At 36.4% G+C, this 18,111-nt stretch overlaps 4 protein-coding genes, 1 long non-coding RNA gene and 1 other non-coding gene across 22 annotated transcripts; 3 read left to right on the forward strand and 3 right to left on the reverse strand.

Moving 5' to 3' along the window:
- Window positions 50-3,576, forward strand: LOC104793538 (B3 domain-containing protein REM20-like). 2 transcript variants are annotated; one of them, XM_010519898.2, is made up of 5 exons: window positions 50-660; window positions 1,206-1,342; window positions 2,132-2,319; window positions 2,730-3,261; window positions 3,340-3,576. In XM_010519898.2, exons 2-5 carry the CDS (start codon window positions 1,309-1,311, stop codon window positions 3,489-3,491), a joined length of 906 nt encoding a protein of 301 aa, XP_010518200.1. In that variant the 5' UTR covers window positions 50-660; window positions 1,206-1,308; the 3' UTR covers window positions 3,492-3,576. The 2 variants fall into 2 exon arrangements, with proteins under 2 accessions (XP_010518200.1, XP_010518202.1); XM_010519900.2 differs by having other exon boundaries at window positions 2,180-2,319.
- Window positions 3,035-4,036, reverse strand: LOC104793536. 3 transcript variants are annotated; one of them, XR_769341.2, is made up of 3 exons: window positions 3,919-4,036; window positions 3,536-3,618; window positions 3,035-3,271 (listed from the first exon to the last, which is right to left on the reverse strand). It is a non-coding gene; the product is annotated as an uncharacterized LOC104793536 (long non-coding RNA). The 3 variants fall into 3 exon arrangements; XR_769342.2 differs by having other exon boundaries at window positions 3,064-3,156; XR_002032496.1 differs by having other exon boundaries at window positions 3,164-3,255.
- On the forward strand, window positions 4,126-4,206 carry TRNAL-AAG. Its single transcript has one exon. It is a non-coding gene; the product is annotated as a tRNA-Leu (tRNA).
- On the forward strand, window positions 4,533-8,272 carry LOC104793540 (DNA cross-link repair 1A protein-like). Its single transcript, XM_010519902.2, has 10 exons — window positions 4,533-5,321; window positions 5,426-5,620; window positions 5,832-6,221; window positions 6,422-6,485; window positions 6,583-6,800; window positions 6,907-7,014; window positions 7,192-7,297; window positions 7,378-7,589; window positions 7,699-7,802; window positions 7,879-8,272. The coding sequence occupies exons 1-10, from the start codon at window positions 4,650-4,652 to the stop codon at window positions 8,021-8,023; spliced, it is 2,214 nt and encodes a 737-aa protein (XP_010518204.1). The 5' UTR covers window positions 4,533-4,649; the 3' UTR covers window positions 8,024-8,272.
- LOC104793541 (ubiquitin-related modifier 1 homolog 1) lies at window positions 8,368-9,352 on the reverse strand. Its single transcript, XM_010519903.2, has 4 exons — window positions 9,234-9,352; window positions 8,983-9,067; window positions 8,800-8,882; window positions 8,368-8,659 (listed from the first exon to the last, which is right to left on the reverse strand). The coding sequence occupies exons 1-4, from the start codon at window positions 9,254-9,256 to the stop codon at window positions 8,542-8,544; spliced, it is 309 nt and encodes a 102-aa protein (XP_010518205.1). The 5' UTR covers window positions 9,257-9,352; the 3' UTR covers window positions 8,368-8,541.
- Window positions 9,430-17,710, reverse strand: LOC104793542 (DNA repair helicase XPD-like). Of its 14 annotated transcripts, none has more exons than XR_769348.2 (30): window positions 17,402-17,708; window positions 16,460-16,527; window positions 16,306-16,364; window positions 15,639-15,710; window positions 15,441-15,454; window positions 15,217-15,300; window positions 15,059-15,103; window positions 14,798-14,903; window positions 14,522-14,682; window positions 14,358-14,420; window positions 14,194-14,260; window positions 14,070-14,103; window positions 13,897-13,930; window positions 13,661-13,797; window positions 13,488-13,550; window positions 12,951-13,390; window positions 12,661-12,828; window positions 12,495-12,559; window positions 12,326-12,397; window positions 12,203-12,248; window positions 11,719-11,982; window positions 11,549-11,619; window positions 11,393-11,419; window positions 11,259-11,292; window positions 11,106-11,149; window positions 10,940-10,999; window positions 10,741-10,861; window positions 10,592-10,653; window positions 10,410-10,475; window positions 9,893-10,232 (listed from the first exon to the last, which is right to left on the reverse strand). XR_769348.2 is itself a non-coding variant. In XM_010519908.1 (4 exons), exons 1-4 carry the CDS (start codon window positions 10,679-10,681, stop codon window positions 9,521-9,523), a joined length of 333 nt encoding a protein of 110 aa, XP_010518210.1. In that variant the 5' UTR covers window positions 10,682-10,698; the 3' UTR covers window positions 9,430-9,520. The 14 variants fall into 14 exon arrangements, 4 of the variants coding, with proteins under 4 accessions (XP_010518210.1, XP_010518208.1, XP_010518209.1 ...); XR_769349.2 differs by having other exon boundaries at window positions 15,430-15,454; XR_769351.2 differs by lacking the exon at window positions 15,441-15,454 and having other exon boundaries at window positions 12,951-13,044; window positions 13,348-13,390; window positions 17,402-17,705.

An 18,111-nucleotide genomic window follows, 5' to 3' on the forward strand; every position in this document is an offset into this window, starting at 1 on the left:
CTTAATGCAAGACAGACTTCTAGACCTTAGTAAAATCAATGAGTCTGACCTTAAGAAGAGCATCACTTACAGTCATATATCCAAAGTTCTGATGGAGAAACGTTTTGACAATTAAAACGAAGCAAATGCAGGAAGTTACACTACATAGATACAACAACAAAAGTTGGAAACGTTTAAAACTAACCACAACTTTCTCAACAGCTTCACAGATTTTTTTTTTAATTTTGGCCTTTGATAAACCTTTGATTCCAGTGAGGTTCTGTGTCAATCAAAAGGTTAAACAAATACAAGTGATGATTAAGAAGCTGGTTTATACCTTCTTAGTATGCATCATGAGACCATTGAGGTATGGATCCCATCATCTTCACATCTCCAGCGTTTATACCTTGACCGATCACTGTGCAAAAGCAAAAAACAGCTACAGATTTTGAGCCAGATTTCTCTTCTACGAGTGTTTGGCGTAACCAGAATCTCCAAACCCGAGTTACTATTTCCTCAATCCCAACCCCAGAATCTCTCTTCCTCTCATTCTTCTTCTTCTCTCAAATCCACGGTAGCTTGTTCAAGCCGCAGATGCTATCCGGAGAAGCATGGGTACGACGCGGAACGAAAGCGAATCCGGAGTATAGGAACTTGGGTGATCACGCCGAGTCCGTACAGGTTAGTTTATTGAGAGGATTTAATTAACCAATGATTACTTTGTTATTCGGCTTTGAATTAAGCTTTATCATTGATCTTGTCATATTGTTATTCGATTTGGTTTTGCTATACTGTATCTATTCGTTTGGATTGGAAAAAAATTAGTGTAGTTTGAGCTGATGTTGTTTGATTAGGTTTGCTCTAGTTAATAGATTTCGTTTGGATTGACAAATTTGTGCAGATGCCAATTGAAGATGATTGATTAGCCTAAGGGATTGGAAAATGCTTGATTAGCCTAATTAGTTAATGTTTTGTTGTGACTGTTCTTGCTAGTGAGGATTGCATTCAAGATAAGTGTAATCAAACTGCTATTAAAGTTTTGTACCTTTAGTTCTGCTACTTCATCAAGGTTTTTTTTATTTTCTTCTGTTTGGATCACATTTGATGTTTTTAGATTGGTAAGTAAGATAAACACTTACGGAGTAAAGTCTTTGATTTGTGTGTTTGATTTGCTTTTTAGGTTTTGCTTCATAAAAGCTCTCGTATGTGATTGTTAATGTGAATAGGTGAAACTATACTTGGATATCACAAGCATATACAATCATCTGCTACCATAAGCAGTTTGGGAGAAAGGCACCAAAGGATATTAAGAGCTTGGCAGCTAATTATATGCAAGGAAAGGCTGGACATCTCTCTCTCAAAGGTTTGTTAATCATCCCCGAAAGAACTTGACTTCTAGCTTGATCTGATGGTTCATTCATTGTAAGCGCAACCTTCTTGATCTGATGTGTTTCTTAAGAACTTCTACCATTGGAGGTTAAAAAAATTAAGAACTTCTAATGAAGTTTTTAACTATGAGCAAAGCAAAATATAATCTTAAAAAATGGTTAAAACTCCTCATGGGGTTTCACCATTGGAGATGCCCTTAAACCTCTAAAATAAGAGTTGCCTCTTTATTTATTTCACCATTTCTGATTTATTATTTTTAGTCACACTAAACACAAGAGTCCAGCCTAAAATACCCCAAAAAAAGCCCCCATCCCAAAAAGGCACAAAAAAACAGTAATTTATTAAATTCATGAATTGTGCGTAAAGAAACTTGAGCTAGCAAGTTCTAGTATTGATACTTTGATAGTGAACGAAATTAATATAAGCTTATTAAGATGTTCGACCTACTACTACATCTACCAAAAATAAGTCTTTAAATAATCTGTGAACCCAACAGAGGATACAGTGGGCTGCAATATCACATCCTTGCAGTACCAGCAAATATTACAGTCTCTGTTTTATTCATGCACACACGCAAACTGAGTATTTTCATATCCGCTTCTGCTTCCTTTTGACTATAATTTATTACAAGTTATGGGGCCAAACTGTAAAGTAAAGATATGTGAATTAGAGTACAACTCTGTTTAGGTTTTGTTTGACGGTCATACTTTGACTCCTTTCTCTTTCATTCTCACTCTTTCTCTCTTGGCTATAAAAACAACAGCTCAGTTCTGTCTGAATCATAGTTTGTATTGTATCCATCTCTCACTAGCTCAGAGACCCACTTCGACTCTCTCTTTCTCTCTCGCTTCTTACATCTCCATGGCTGAGCCTGAACATGATGATGCTGATGACGTTTTGCTTCCTCGTTTCTTCAAGATGTTCGTCTCTCACACAGACTCTGAATCATTTGTAAGAATAACTCTTATCTCTTCCTTTTTCTTCTTTCTTCTGTCTTCCGTAACCGTAGTAGCAAAAGTCTCAAACTTTTAGGAAAGTTAAGTATCAATGAGAGAGTTGTGCTTTATGGTTTTGAATCTTTTAGTTAGTTTGCAGTTGGGGTGAATCTGTTAACTGTAATGAAACCGGAATGATAGAATGAGCTGTGAGTGGTAACAACTTTTGGATTTTTTTACTTTGTTTCTTGTGCACTAAAGCATAGGTTAAAAAACTGTCGTTGGTAAACTTGAAAAACAGAGAGACTCGATGGCTTTTATGACAGTTTAATGTGTGTTAATAATACGCTTGTTAAAACTAAGACACCATGGTTTCTGTTTGATTTAAGTTATAACAAGTTAACATACATGTGTTTGGATCATCAGGCGATTCCTTTGTCTTTCATCGAATTCCTTGCTGATCCATTGCCAAACACAGCAAAGCTCCAAGGCACTGGAGGAAGAGATTGGACAGTTAGCATGAAGAAAATACGTGACGGTGTGTATTTTACAGCTGGATGGTCAAAGTTTGCACAGGACCATGAACTTGTGGACGGAGAGTACTTGACATTCGTGTATGATGGTAACCGAACCTTTGAAGTTAGTGTGTTCGGTCGTTTTGACTGTAAAGAGACCAGAGCTGAAGCGGAGACACTAGAGCTTTCTGGTTCTAGTTCTGATTCTGAAGAAGACGAAGAACCTTCATTGGATGTTGAGCTTTCTGGTTCTAGTTCTGATTCTGAAGAAGACGAAGAACCTTCAATGGATGTTGAGCTTTCTGGTTCTAGTTCTGATTCTGAAGAAGACGAAGAACCTTCAATGGATGTTGAATATGACATTAGCTTAGGTGAAGATGAAGAAATCAGCCAGAGTCTTTATCCATTTGAGGACGAAGCGACTGAATCTGATGCTGCTGCAGGTGTGATAGTCTTTTTTTCAAAGTATTTAAACATCGTTAATCCAAAAAACTAGTATTGTTAAGCTTGTTTTGTTTCAGTTTTTGAAGGGAACGTAGACGTTAAAGCGCTAACTAATCCACACTTTACAACTACCCTCAAGATCAGGAATAATGAACTGGTAAAAGACGTAAGATTCAGTTACTGTCTCTCTTTACTTTCAATGGGGTTCTTACATGTTGTGGTGGTTTGAAACTTGCAAGAAATTTGAAGGAATTAACAAAGAATACTTCTTACCATGAAAAATGAATTGGGCGACTGAACAAGACGCTTGAGCTTGTGCTTCCTCTTCTCGAGCTCAGCAGGTGGGCCTGAAGGACCTGAGAATTATTTCGAAACACACAGATTATCTTGTCAGCACAAGTCCAATTATCTCACTTGTGATGGAAATGGAATGAATCAAATCATGAAACTACAATTCGAATCCCTTAACGACCTAAGAATTGCATTAAGAGAAGACACGCTTGAAACAATAGATCACATAAAAACAAAGGAATCGTTTAGTTCTCTGTTCTTTCCCACAGAAACTACTATCAGACTCGACAACAAAATTGACATTAAGGCATATCTAATGTTATTAGACAAAAGAATCGAAACGAGATCAAAGATCGAGAACTAACCATTTTCGTAAGAAGCTTCTTAGAGATTCTGCAATGACAAGACTGAAAGAGAGTAAAAGAATCAGCCGACCAAAATGATCTTGGGAAGATGTAAACCCTAATTCACACCACAAACAAGGCCGCCTTTATAATTAACACTCTACAGTTATATCATATTACTAATATGTATATAACTTATAATTAGTGAAAACATATCGGTAAACAAAAGTTGATATGGCCGAGTTGGTCTAAGGCGCCAGATTAAGGTTCTGGTCCGAAAGGGCGTGGGTTCAAATCCCACTGTCAACAACTAATTTTTAATTTTGAGAAAATTAACATATTGGGCTGAAAATATATTAGATCCAGTCCATTATACTTAATTTATTGGGCTCATCTTATTAGAGTTTTATACCATTTGCTTTATTTTTTTTAACTTACCCGCTTTAGAGATTGGTAAACAGTAAAAGTTAAACTTTATTTTCATCTCTCCACAATTATTTTGTTTTTTCCCTCCTTTGTTTTGATTAAAATTATTGAAAAGGTAACACTTTTTTGCCGCAATTTTTTTAAAACAATTAGTTGTGCGGTGCCCATTAAAAATTAATGATAAAAAATATGTTCAGCCCGACTTGTACGACTTTTGAAGTCGGAACGTCGTCGTATCCTCTCTCTCTCTCTCTCTCTCTCTCTCTCTCTTCTGGTAGTACACACTCAAACGAATCGCTCTATCTCTTTTCGACTCGCCGGGACTTATGTGGAACTCCGGCGAAGATGACGATGACGATTTCCAAATCCCTCCTTCCTCCCAGCTTTCGATTCGTAAACCTCTTCAACCTACCAATGCTAACAGCAACAACATCTCTCACCGCCGTCCAAACAAGAAGCCCAGACTCAGTCGTTATCCTGGAAAGGAGAATGTGACCCCGCCTCCGTCTCCGCCTCCTGAATCTAGCTCCGACCCGTCTGATGAATATGGTACGGATCTGCTCTGCTCGTCTTCTACTCTTGACTGTAGTAGCTTAGATTGTATCCCGTCGAGTGTTGATTGCTCAATTGGAGATTTCACTGGTCCGATTTGTTCTCTCGGAGATAAAGTGGATAACAATGACTGTTTTAAGGCGAATCGTGAGGGCTATTTGTGTAATTCTATGGAGGCTAGGTTATCAAAGTCGAGGATTCGTCTCGGGATTGATAGTGGAATCCATGAGGATGATGATGAATCCGACTCTGAGTTTGACGTCTTGTTAAAGCTTTGCTCTGAGTCTGAGGGTAACATTGGAGGAGAGTGCAGTTTAGTCAAGGATGATTCGATTCAGTGCCCATTGTGTTCAATGGATATTTCAGCTTTGAGTGAAGAGCAGAGGCAAGTTCACACCAATAAGTGTCTCGACAATTCTGATAATCAGGCTCCTGAGCAACTGCAAGTAAGTAAGCTGCTTTGTTATCCCCTATAAAGTGTAGGAGTTTTGTTAAAGTGTTACTTTATGACGCCATTGATTGACTTGCTGACTTGTAAATATGATTGTAGGACTCCCTGAGGAAATGCGAGAAATCATATTCTCTTATTGAAGAATCTATTGATGATCCAGTTCAGCTTCCTCAGCTAGTTACTGACCTGTCTCCAGTGCTTAAATGGCTTAGGAGTCTAGGTTTAGCTAAATATGAAGATGTTTTTATTCGTGAAGAGATCGACTGGGATACCCTTCATTCACTTACTGAGGAGGTAATGGAATACCATAACCAGTCGTAGCTCATATAAGTATCTTCACCAAACTGACGAAAATACAATTTTGTTTTCGTTATGTGCATTTTATACATAGCTTCACCAAACTGACGAAAATACAATTTTGTTTTCGTTATGTGCATTTTATACATAGCTTACTTCTTTACACAGAGATACAGAATTGAGAATTGACAAGCTTATAATTCCACAGGATCTTCTAAGCATAGGTATCACGTCACTTGGTCCCAGAAAGAAGATTGTCAATGCACTTAGCGGACTTAGAGAAGCATTTGTATCTTCGTCTGAAGCACAGGCGCAGTCTAATTGTACAAGTGCCCATGTTACAGCGAGACAGAGGGACAAGACAACCAGTCGTAAGGCAAGTGAGCCCAAAAAAACAACTGCAAACAAGTTGATTACAGAATTTTTCCCTGGTCAGGCTACCGATGGCACAAAGATCCGGAAGGCCCCTAAAGATCCTGTCGCAGAAAAGAGTCCACCAGATTCGAGCTCCAGACGTGCTGTGAGAAGAAATGGCAACAATGGGAAATCTAAAGTCATTCCACACTGGAATTGCATTCTGGGGACACCTTTTCTAGTGGTAATTCTTCATAACACCCCAGGCCATGGTTTTACTTTTTCATCAAAGTTATAGCCCATGAATGAGACCTTGTTACATATTTCTCCTTCTCCTCATTCAAGTCAAACATGCTCATGAAAATTAGTTCCTGCTGATGCTGAGTATTTATGTTTAAGTAATCTTAATGTTTGGTGATTTTCTGGTTTAATATATGTATGCAGGACGCATTCAAGTACCTCACACGCAATTGTGGCCACTGGTTTCTAACACACTTTCATCTCGATCGTAAGTAGTCTGCTGCATGTCTAATTATTTATATTAAACAGAAGAAGCATGCATATCGTGGAATCAATTCTTAAAGTCTTTGGATCTTCATTTACAGATTATCAAGGTCTGACAAAGTCATTTAATCATGGGAAGATATACTGTTCCTTAGTTACCGCCAAGTTGGTGAATATGAAGATTGGTATCCCTTGGGAGAGACTGCAAGTCCTGGAACTTGGCCAGAAGGTTAATATTGCGGGCGTTGATGTGACATGCTTTGATGCAAACCACTGTCCGGGATCCATCATGATACTTTTTGAACCAGCCAACGGTAAGGTGCGTTCTAAAATTAGGCATTTCCATTTTGTAGTCATAAATGTGTGTTTAACTTTCCCTATCATAAGGTAAAATTAGGCTATGCTCACTGTGTTGATTTGTATAGGCTGTTCTACATACGGGTGATTTCCGCTATAGTGAAGAGATGGCAAATTGGTTGATTGGGTCTCATATCAGCTCTCTTATTCTTGATACTACATACTGTAACCCCCAGGTTCGTCTTCCATCAATACTTCGTAGCATAAAGAAAGCTCAAATTTTAGTTAACATCTCTATTCGGTTTACATTAGTATATGAAATCCATTTTTGCCACAACTTCGATGATCTAAGCGTTTACGTATCTTTTCAAAGCAAGTGTGGTTTGATATTTATGCCTTCATTTGTTGCACAGTATGACTTTCCAAAGCAAGAGGCGGTAATACAGTTTGTTGTTGAGGCTATTCAAGCTGAAGCATTTAATCCCAAGACCCTTTTCTTAATTGGAAGCTACACCATTGGTAATATTTCACTCTTCTTTTTCCGTTTCGATATATATTACGTTAAGATCTAAATTTTTCCATCTCTTCTCATTTGAAAGGAAAGGAGAGGCTGTTCTTAGAAGTTGCACGTGTGTTACGGGAAAAGATATACATCAATCCTTCAAAACTAAAACTTTTCGAGTGCTTGGGATTCTCAAAGGAAGATATGCAGTGGTTTACAGTGAAGGAAGAGGAGAGCCACATTCACGTTGTGCCCTTGTGGACCCTTGCCAGTTTCAAACGGCTGAAGCATGTTGCTAACCGATACACAGTAAGAAACACATCCATTCGGTTTTGACTGTCAAAGAAACACAAAAGAATTGATTTTCTTTTTGGCTGATTCGTTAGAGGGTGGGTTCTAATGCTTTTAAGTCCTGCAGAACCGTTACAGTCTTATCGTTGCATTTTCTCCTACTGGTTGGACATCTGGTAAGACTAAAAAGAAGTCCCCAGGAAGAAGGTTTCAACTGGGTACAATCATAAGGTAAAATTCCCTATCTTCATGTCCTGTGGCATTGAGGTCAAAATCATGAGTCAGAGAATCATTATATATTTTTCAGGTACGAGGTTCCTTACAGTGAGCATAGCAGCTTCACGGAGCTAAAAGAGTTTGTGCAAAAAGTGTCGCCTGAAGTGATCATACCGAGTGTTAACAACGATGGACCTGACTCGGCAGCTGCAATGGTGTCTTTGTTGGTAACGTAGAACTGTGTTTTACATATGCGATAAGCTCAAGTTTGGATAAAAAAAGGCAGCCTCCTTGGCTACCTACCAATTGAGCAGAGCCGTCAAAGATCTACAACGAAAATAGATATGTTATGTTCTATCTAATTGTAGTTATGTAACCGCATGTTTATATAGAGTTTTTTCTTCACAAACTCCAAATGTATTTTAACTTGCTATATCGACTTCTTTGGTCTTTACTTATTTCGTCAAAATATGTATTGATTCCAAGTCCTCCAATTCAGAATGATCAAAATATTCTTCTATAAAGTAAATCCCGTAATAAGAGACCAAGCTCATGGAATTGTTAATTTGCTGCAATTCAATGAGCAAAATAGAAAAGAGATATGCAGATTCAGATCTCTTAAAGTTATACAACCTCTAATATCAATTTTCAAGTAAACAAAATACATTAGGTTCGGTGGTGGTAGAGATTACAAACACAAAGTATCACAATTTGCTAAAAAATCCTAGACAAAAGCTCTAGTGATCAGATCTTTTTATCCACCATGCAAAGTAGAAATGAAAACTATAACATCTTTTTCTTGGATTGTTGTATCGAGCTGACCACTTAGCTCCCAATCGCAGTCATTCACTAACACAAGAACCCCAGGTCTCCTGCACAACAACAAATGTTTTACATTAAACCTTCATTGAGCTGATAAAAAGACCAATCAATCAAACCATTCATTAACAATTCAACACTTCATTACATTTGAGCTGATGAGTGATGATAGAGAAGAGAAAACGAGACTTACACAGTATCTCCTTTCATGAACATCTCAGGCCTCTCTTTGATCAGATTTGTACGAACCCATGACAGCAAATGCTTCATAGTAAACTAATCCAGGAATTAAATACAAAGGGGGAATGAGTAGAGGAAAAAAAATATGAGCTTTATGATCCAAAAAAAAAAAACATAAGAATTCAAGCAGCTTTACATCATCATCAGCAGCAGCTCCATTGGGCAAATCAACGTTAACTTTATGAATCTTTTCAGAATCACAGAGCAGCTCTAACCCACCCCTACACAATCAAAATCAATTGTTCAAACTTCAGCATTACATAAAAAAACGAATCAGATAAATAATCTCAAGAAACACCAAATTTGATGATTCAACAGTAACATGCCAATTACGAACAGAGAGAGTGAAACAACTGAGGAAATTAACAGAGATAGTGATAACCTCACCCGAATTCGAGAGTCAATTGCATCCTCGTCGATGGTTTGGACGCATCCAAAAATTCAAACCCGAGAGAGCTAGGGTTTTTCTGTCTTTCAATCGGAGAGTGAGAGAGATACGCTCGCTCCACAGTTCGTGTAGATGTCTTTGCTCATTCATCATAACGACGTCGTTACCAATTTAAGAGATGTTGGGCTCTTTTATTGGGCCTATTTTATTACTACTACTGAATAAGGCCTATTAATTTCTACCGATTAGTGGTCTTCTCATCGCATCGTGACCGTTCATTAGCACATCAACGGACAAGATTGAGTCCTAGTTTTTTGACTTGAAAATAGATGATGGTGGCTAATAATATTTTTTCCCCAACAACCGGCAAAACTGCAACCAAGAGAAGGAAGAAGAGAATCAGAGATTTTAGTTTCTTCAGGGATTTTTTTTTTCTTGTTTCTCAGGGATTTCTTGTTTTATATTTAAAATCCCTGACATTTCTTGTTTCTCAGAAATTAAAATCCCTGAGAAACAAGAAAGCTGAAACTGAATTTTCTATTTTAATTTTCAGGGATTTTTTTTCTTGTTTCTCAATTTCTTCTGTAAACTAGAAAACTAAGTTCTATCTGAAAATTCAGTCACACACTGTATGGATTGGCAAAAACTCATTTGTATCTGTAATTTCTCAAGGGTTAGTAAGCATGAGAGTCTGGAGATGGTCAAAACCTTACTTCAGTGTTTTCTGCTCAATTCCCAGCCTGAGAATTCAGCGACGATACAAAAGCTAACAGGGATTTTATTTTCTCTATGTTCTCAGTGTCCCAGCTGTACCCAAGTACTGCTGAAGTAATCAACGTACAAAATGTCATGCACTTTTGTGTTTTTTCAACCAAACCACACATCACCTTCCTCAACACATACTTACCAGATAGGTCCCTTCTCAGTGCCAAACCCTCAACCAGCCCGTTGTATTCAGTTCGCAGTCTTGCTGCATCAGTAGTAGCCCTTGAACCTTCCTACCAATTGGACAATTTTAATCATGTATAAAGAACTTAGAAATATATATATCACAGCAAATATAACCAGGTCACTTCCTGTATTGAACCAATATAATTATGCACCATAGGATCGCTAAAGATGCCTCTGTATGCTGGTTATAATTCTCAAAATCCAAGTGAAAAGAAGCTTTATACCTGCTTAGCCACTGGAGATGTCTCTGTATGCTGGTTAGCTTTTACCATTGTTTTTAGATGAAATTTCTTGCAACAATATAAAAGAAAAGAGTTCCTCGTTAGAATAATAAGACGGTACTTACCTGTATTCTAGGAATCTGTTCTAAAGTGATGATAATCTCTGATAGATAGATGCTACTTACCTGAATTCTAGTAGATGTGGAATACTTGTTTGTGATGCAGGCAAAACTAGAGCTGCCCAAATCTGCATTAGATAGCATAAGATAACGCATTGGTTTCGTTTAGTTTTATATTTCTCAAGTGCAAATAATATATCTATTAGATGCATTACCTTCTTGTTCACAAAGGTTCAAGCTTTGAACTAGGGAATCTTTGCCAATATCTGTTCCTCAAGTTATTCACTGCTGCTAACTCTTAAAAGGAATCAGGGAGTTTCAGTTGCCACATATTACCTATGGAAGGGGAATTGTTGGTATAAGGCAGTGACAAATAAAGAAGAGAAAAGCAGAGAGTATTTAGAGATAACTTACAGCAGAATAGGATTTGACCATCGTTGGATAATAATGAGAACCATATATATATCCCTCCATCTAGAGAAGCAGAAACAAACAAACCATTAAAAATCTCAGTAACCTCTTATGGATGGGGAATTAAAGCGGAAGTACTGAGTGATTAAGTTGATGACTGAAACAAAACCTTGAACAATCTGAATCTTCATCATTCTTCAAACCATCACCGATCTGCACATATAAAATTGGAAGAACCATCATTAATTTTCAAGTCTGAATTAAAACAACAACCGAAGTGAAAACCATAAACAACAGTATTGGCAAAAGAAAAGATATGTACCTTGTGCATCATCCTCCTCTTTCCGCTTCAGATCCTACACAGAGGCAAAAGAAATCATCAACTGAAAACAAAAGATACACAAGACAGAGACACAAATCAGAAGGTTTATATAATATTGCAGAAAAGATATGTACCTTGTGCAGCAGCATCCTCATCATCAACTGAAAACAAAATATGCACATGACATCGTTAAACTGGCTTTTCTTCATCACAAAAAATTTAAAAGATGCCTCTTCAACATTGAAATTTCTTCAGGAACTGTTAAGGTGCTGCTTGAATTAAAGTCTCACCTGCTTTTGTCGTCTCAGCTCAGCTTCTTTGGCTTGAGGCTCCTTCTCTTTCTTCTTCAAATCCTGTATACCTATCAATAAAAGGATAAAAAAAGAAAAATCATTAAAACTAATTCAAGTATCCACCAAATCACAAAAATGAACAATGTCTAGTCCATTGTCAATCAAACCTCGTGTACCAGAGCCCGGTCTGTCAAGACTCAAGAGGAATGTCAACAGTACGACCATATCCAAAATCAGCAGGTTCCGGAGGCAAAGGTGATAGTATGGAACTCGAAGCAGCATGAACACTCCCTTGAATCCAAAAGAATGTAGAAACCTTCAGCAGTCTGACTCTTCTTCATCTTTATTAAACCTTCTTTCGTTAAAGCAATTGAAGATATCTCTCTATGAACTGGCTGGTTAGCACTTGCGATTGTTTAAAATTGAATTTCCTGCAAAAGAGAAAACAAAATGAGTCCTCGTAGTTTAATAAAACAGAATCATTAAACTATGAGTCTGTTCTATAGTGATAAAGACTAGAAAAAGGCATCATCATCCGTATGAGAACCATGCATATATCATGTTTCATCAAATCCATATAGAGAAACAACAACAAACAAAACCAAAATCTCAGACTTCACTTATGAACTGTGTTGATGATAGATACAAAACCTTAAGCGTCTGAGTTGTCTTCATCATTCTTCAAACCATCTCTGATCTGCACATACAGAATTAGAAGAAAGCATCGTTAATTATGAATTAAAACAGCAACACCAATGAAAACCATGAACAAACCTTAACGCCTTTTAAGTCTGTTGATGATAGTGGTGTCCACAATTTTGAACAGCTTCCAAATAGGTTGGCTGGCTGCAATGAATTAAAAAAGAAGAAGATTATTATTGGTTGAATAAACTTGAAACAGAACAAAGTAAAGAAAGGAAAAGAGGATACTGAGATTACTTACGGAGCAAGAAGAGAGAATTTTCCATCGGAGGAAAGGGAACCATATAATATCTCCATCTAGCGAAGCTAGCAGCAACAAAAACCATAATAGAATAAAACATATCAGTATCTCTATCTGATCTAAATTGTGTAACAAAGAATAAACTTTAAAGGGGAATAAGACTCACACTTATGGATGGGGAATTCGAAGTGGACAAGGAAGACGTATTGTATTGAGTCAAAGACCATCAATCACTAGAATCAGTCTGATGTTGTTACCGTGAGCATTCTCATCGGCCAAGTTTTTATTATGAAACTGCATTCATACTTTAAAGTTCAAACCATATCTCTTTGAACTGCACATTGAATCAGAAGAACCATCGTTAATTTTTGAAGTCTGAAATAGCAGCCTAAGTTCAAAGCCTAAATCGCAAGTGTTTAATTATTAAAATCCAAGTGAAAAGAAGCTTCATAATACCTGCTTAGTCAGACTGTTAAAGCAATTGCAGATGTCTCTCTGTATGCTGGCTGGTTACTAAGCCCTCCCTTGCCAATGTTTAAAGATGAAAGTCCTGCAAGAGAAAGAAAAGATAATAAGTTCCAGGTAGATTAACAAAGCAGATTCATTAAGCTATGATCAGTCTGTTCTAAAGTGATGAAGACTAGAAAAAGGCATCATCATCGTCGGTAATAATGGGAAGAAAGAGAGCCTTGCATATATCATCTTCCATCTAATCCATATAGAGAAACAACAGCAAACAATTGTGGTGTTGATGATAGAAATATCACAGTCTACACTTATGGATTGTGGTGTTAATGATAGAAATATCACAGTCTACACTTATGGATTGTGGTGTTGATGATAGAAACAAAACCTAAGCAGTCGGAGTCTTCTTCTTCATCGTTATTCAAACTGATCTGCAAATAGAGAATTAGAAGAAACCATCGTTAGTTATCAAGTCTGAATCAAAAACAGCAACATCAATGAGAAAACCAGAAAAGTGGGGAATTTGACCTTCTCCTTTGATCCAAGTTCTAGTAACGGCAATGATATTCCAATAAAGTGCAAGAACCAAGCCTGTTGGGCATAGACACAGACGAATAAAATCTTACCATCTTATAAGTGAAGTGAAGTTAAGAGTGTTTGGGATAATTCCTTACTCTTAAAGCAAGACAATATATACGTACCCAATTATGTTGGAAATGCAATATACTGTAGCCTTTGGAGACAAACCAAAATTTCATTAGCAATGTCTTCATGGATAGGTGGGACTTGGGAGGAAGGGAGGAGGCCAGTTTTTCTTTCGCCTCAATAACAATTCCGGCTACAAAGAAAGGTAAAATAAGAGCAAATCAGATACAACTAACACTGAATTCAAATCTTCTAAGTAGCAGTACTGCAACAGATTAGAAAAGATATGTACCTTGTGCAGCATCCTCCTCTTTCCGCTTCAGATCCTACACAGAGGCAAAAGAAGTCATCAACTGAAAACAAAACATACACAAGACAGAGACACATATCACAAGCTACATATAACACTGTATTCAAATCCTCTTAAAGTAATAATATTTCACCATGTGCAGAAAAGATATGTACCTTGTGCAGCAGCATCCTCTCTCCGCTCCAGATCCTACACAAAGGCAAAATAAATCATCAACTGAAAACAAAATATACACAAGACAGAGACACAAATCAACATCAATGAAAACTATGAACAAACCTTAACGCCTTTAAGTCTGTTGATGATAGTGGTGTTCACAATTTTGGGACAGCTTCCAATATGTTGGCTGCATTGAATTAAAAAAGAAGAAGATTATTATTGGTTGAATAAACTTGAAACAGAACAAAGTAAAGAAAGGAAAAGAGGATACTTAGATTAATTACAGAGCAAGAAGAGAATTTTCCACCGGAAGAAAGGGATCCACATAATATCTCCATCTAGAGAAGCTAGCAGCAACAAAACCATAAAAATATATCTATATCAGTATCTCTATCTGATCTAAATTGTGTATCAAAGAATAAAATTTAAAGGGGAATAAGACTCGCACTTATGGATGGGGAATTCGAAGTGGACAAGGAAAACGTATTGTATTGACAATTGAGTCAAAGACCATCAGTCACTAGAATCAGTTTGATGTTACCGTGAGCACGAACCTCGGCCAAGTTTATTATGAAACTGCGTTCATTCTTTAAACCATATCTTTCTAATCTGCACATAAAATTAGAAAAGCCATCGTTAATTTTTGAAGTCTGAAACAATGAACAACCTAAATCGGGAGTGTATTACGTATTAAAATCCGATTGAAAAAAAAGAGTCATAATACCTGCTTAGTTAGACACTTCATTAGTTAAAGCAATAGAAGATGTCTCTCTGTTATGCAGGCTGGTTACTTAGCCCTCCCTTGCCATAGTTTAAAGATGATGAAATTCCTGCAAGAGAAAAAAAAAAAAGAATAAATTAAGATTAATAAAACAGATTTACATAATTAATGAGTCTGTTCTAAAGTGATGAAGACTAGAAAAAAGGCAATCATCATCCGTAATAAAAAAGGGAAGAAAGTGAACCCTGAAACAACAAACAAAACCTTAAGCAGTCTGAGTCGTCTTCTTCATCATTCTTCAAACCATCTCTGATATGCACATATAGAAATAAGAAATCAGATGAATAGAAACGCCAAAGTGAAAAGCCTAAGAATGTTAAAACCTTCTTTACTTAATAGTCATCAAATCAGTCTACACTTACTGTTACGGATTCATTGTGGTGTTGATGATAGAAACAAACCCTTAAGTAGTCTGAGTCGTCGTCTTCGTCGTTATTCAAACTGAACTGCACATAGAGAATTAAGAAGAAACCATCGTTAGTTATCGAGTCCGAATTTAAAAACAGCAACATGAATGAGCAAAACCAGAATATATATATATATAAACCCTAATAAATCCCCAAAGTCCGAATTACATAATTCATACTTCAAACCATTGATCTGCACATAGAGAATTAAGAAGAAGAAGCATCGTTAATTAAATTTGTAAGAGCCGAATTGAAAACCCTAAAAACAAAAAAAAAAAACCCCAAGAATTTTAGAAAACAAGAGAAGAGGATACGGTCATGTACGTTTTATCTATCAATGAAACAAAAAATTGTAATTACGAGAAGAGGATTTTTACCATTGTTGTTGTTGTTGTTTGGGTCATCGTCATCCCAAGTCCCAAGTCCGATTCTGAATCATCTTCTTCTTTCTTCAGAAAAAAATCATCATCATCAATAACAAATCAACACCATCGGAGAGAACAACGCTCTGCTCTCTCTCGCTTAAACATTTTTTTCTTTCTAATTGTTTTTTTTCTCTACTTTTCTATTTGGGGAAGAAGACTGAAGAGTCTCTGAATTGTTGATATCTCTAAGGGCATCTCCATTGGAAGCCTCTTATTCTGAAACTCTTATATTTTTTTTTAATTAAAAAGTATACTTTTACAAAATAAGAAGTTTTTGTTGGTGAATAAAATTATACTCCTCCATTGGTAGACTCTTATTAGGGTTCTTATTTTTGAAAAAAAAATATATATTTTTGAAATATAACTAATTTAAGTAAAATAATTAGTTTAAATATTTAAACAATTAAGATTTTATTAAAATGGAAAATTATTGAATTTCATAAACTTTTAAACATACAAAACAGAAAAGCATATTAAAATAGAAGTAGAAATCACAAATGGGGACAAGCATTATCTAACAAGCATTTATCCCAACCAACAAACACAAACTCAATCAACTCAACACTCAATGCTTACCTAATCTGAAAAAAAATCAATACAAGAGAGGACAATGAGTTACCTTTATATCGTTAGCCTCAGCTGTATCCCCCCACCCACCAGAAATGTGTCAAACGGACTCTACAAAAGAGATTGAAATTGGGTTGAGTAGTCATAACTTAGAGTTACAAGAGCAGTCATGTGTAAGGCTGTGTGAATCATACTAAGTAGCTAACCTTGTCATAACACCGGGAATCAACACCAGGTGAATTTCCTTGGATCAGTTCTTGGCAACATCTCATTTCTAAAAAAATCAGGAAAAAAAAAATGCAAGATATGAAAAAGATTCTCAACTACGAGAATGATTTTAAAGAAGAAAGCAAAACCAAAACAGATATACACAATTTATGCAGTAGCTAAGACAAACTGAGAACAAGATTTCCTAAGACCCCTCAAACGAATACAACCGTCACAGCCTAATAGTAGTGACCTTAGAATTAAGCCACACACACAACATTACTTGGATCATAATTCCAATTATCCACATCTAAAATTGGGCTTCTGAGCTTTCGTCATTTGATAAACAATCACATTTGATATTATTAAACCTTTAAAAATCAAATTGCTTATCACATTCATCAAAAGACTCAAGATTCCTTTATAATTGCACTCACGGGGCTCCTATTAAATACACAAAATCAAGCTTCTTGCAGTAACCACAAAACCCCAAACCCTAAAATGAATGGTGTTTTGTATAAATTATGAAGCTAAAAACCCAAACAATCGAGAAGCCTACATTTATATATAAAAACGAACAGCATCAAGAAAAAAAAAGCAGAGAATTAGGGAAACCCAAGGCATTGAAGACCAAACGAGAAGTTAAATAAGTCAAATTTTACATACTTGATATTTTGCCAAACGGATCATCCTATCTAATACCGACACTGGACACAAAGTATGAATCAAGCAATGGACGAGATCAATGGAAACATACAATTTATGCCTAAAATTCATCTTCATTCATGGCTAATTTCGTTAATCCTAATAAAAATCATGCCTACCAACACAAAAAAAAAAACAAAAGAGATATTGAAGAACCCTAATTTTCGAAAATCCAAAAACCTAATTTCGAAATCGTTATAAAACAAGAATTCAAACAAATATAAACATGAAATTACCATCAGATGGAGATTGGTTCATCAAATTCTCGAAAAGCAGTGAAGGAAACGCTTTGATTTGGTGGAAAAAACTCTCAATGAGTCAATATCCAAACTCGTCGATAGATCAGAACCTCTGATGTGTTATTCTGATTGCTCAATCATCACCTCCGGCTGAAGATTGTTTAATCAACAAGAGCAAAGAACGGAGATTGGTGGCTTCGCAAATATGAGAAATTGGGGAAGTGAAAGAACGGTGTTTGTCGCGAAAGAGATGGGGAGAAGAAAGAGAAAGAAAGGGAAAAAAAGAAAAGAAATTGTTTTTTATATCAAAAATAAAACCAATCATATGTCTACACGTAACAACAAGGTTAGAATAAGAGTTGATCTCAAAACTTACAAATTAAGAGGCAACTCTTAGGTTTTATATCTGTTTTGATTTATTTTTGGTTCAGAAAAAATAAGAGTCCTTGCTAAATCCTCCCAATGGACTTGCTCTTTTTAGAGATAAGACGACATAAGAGTACTATTTACAGGCAGATAGATGTGTTTGTTGTTCCGCTCTCCCAAAACAAAAAGGAAATTTTCCAATGTTCTCTGGTAGCGTTGTCATCTGCAGTTCAAGACTTGTTGGGCTCTTTCATTGGGCCTTAAAACATACAAGATATAAGGCCTATTACTTTTCCCAATGAATAATCCTGTGCTACGCATACAATAAAGAAGACACATCG

Source organism: Camelina sativa, chromosome 6 (assembly GCF_000633955.1).
Source record: "Camelina sativa cultivar DH55 chromosome 6, Cs, whole genome shotgun sequence".
NCBI classification, from domain to species: domain Eukaryota; kingdom Viridiplantae; phylum Streptophyta; class Magnoliopsida; order Brassicales; family Brassicaceae; genus Camelina; species Camelina sativa.

Bases quoted from the DNA above. Each gene is read 5' to 3' on its own strand.
- LOC104793540 (XM_010519902.2), top strand. From the start codon at position 4,650: ATGTGGAACTCCGGCGAAGATGACGATGACGATTTCCAAATCCCTCCT. The intron at 6,801-6,906 runs GTGCGTTCTAAA...TGATTTGTATAG, and splicing joins TTGAACCAGCCAACGGTAAG to GCTGTTCTACATACGGGTGA. The intron at 7,590-7,698 runs GTAAGAAACACA...TAAGTCCTGCAG, and splicing joins ATGTTGCTAACCGATACACA to AACCGTTACAGTCTTATCGT.
- LOC104793541 (XM_010519903.2), bottom strand. From the start codon at position 9,256: ATGCAATTGACTCTCGAATTCGG. The intron at 9,068-9,233 runs GTGAGGTTATCA...TTGATTGTGTAG, and splicing joins CAATTGACTCTCGAATTCGG to GGGTGGGTTAGAGCTGCTCT. The intron at 8,660-8,799 runs GTAAGTCTCGTT...GTTGTTGTGCAG, and splicing joins TTCATGAAAGGAGATACTGT to GAGACCTGGGGTTCTTGTGT.
- LOC104793542 (XM_010519906.2), bottom strand. From the start codon at position 10,681: ATGCGTTATCTTATGCTATCTAATGCAGATTTGGGCAGCTCTAGTTTT. The intron at 10,476-10,591 runs GTAAGTAGCATC...TATTGTTGCAAG, and splicing joins CCACATCTACTAGAATTCAG to AAATTTCATCTAAAAACAAT. The intron at 10,233-10,409 runs GTATAAAGCTTC...TCCAATTGGTAG, and splicing joins CATCTCCAGTGGCTAAGCAG to GAAGGTTCAAGGGCTACTAC.
- LOC104793538 (XM_010519898.2), top strand. From the start codon at position 1,309: ATGCAAGGAAAGGCTGGACATCTCTCTCTCAAAG. The intron at 2,320-2,729 runs GTAAGAATAACT...TTGGATCATCAG, and splicing joins ACACAGACTCTGAATCATTT to GCGATTCCTTTGTCTTTCAT. The intron at 3,262-3,339 runs GTGTGATAGTCT...GTTTTGTTTCAG, and splicing joins TGAATCTGATGCTGCTGCAG to TTTTTGAAGGGAACGTAGAC.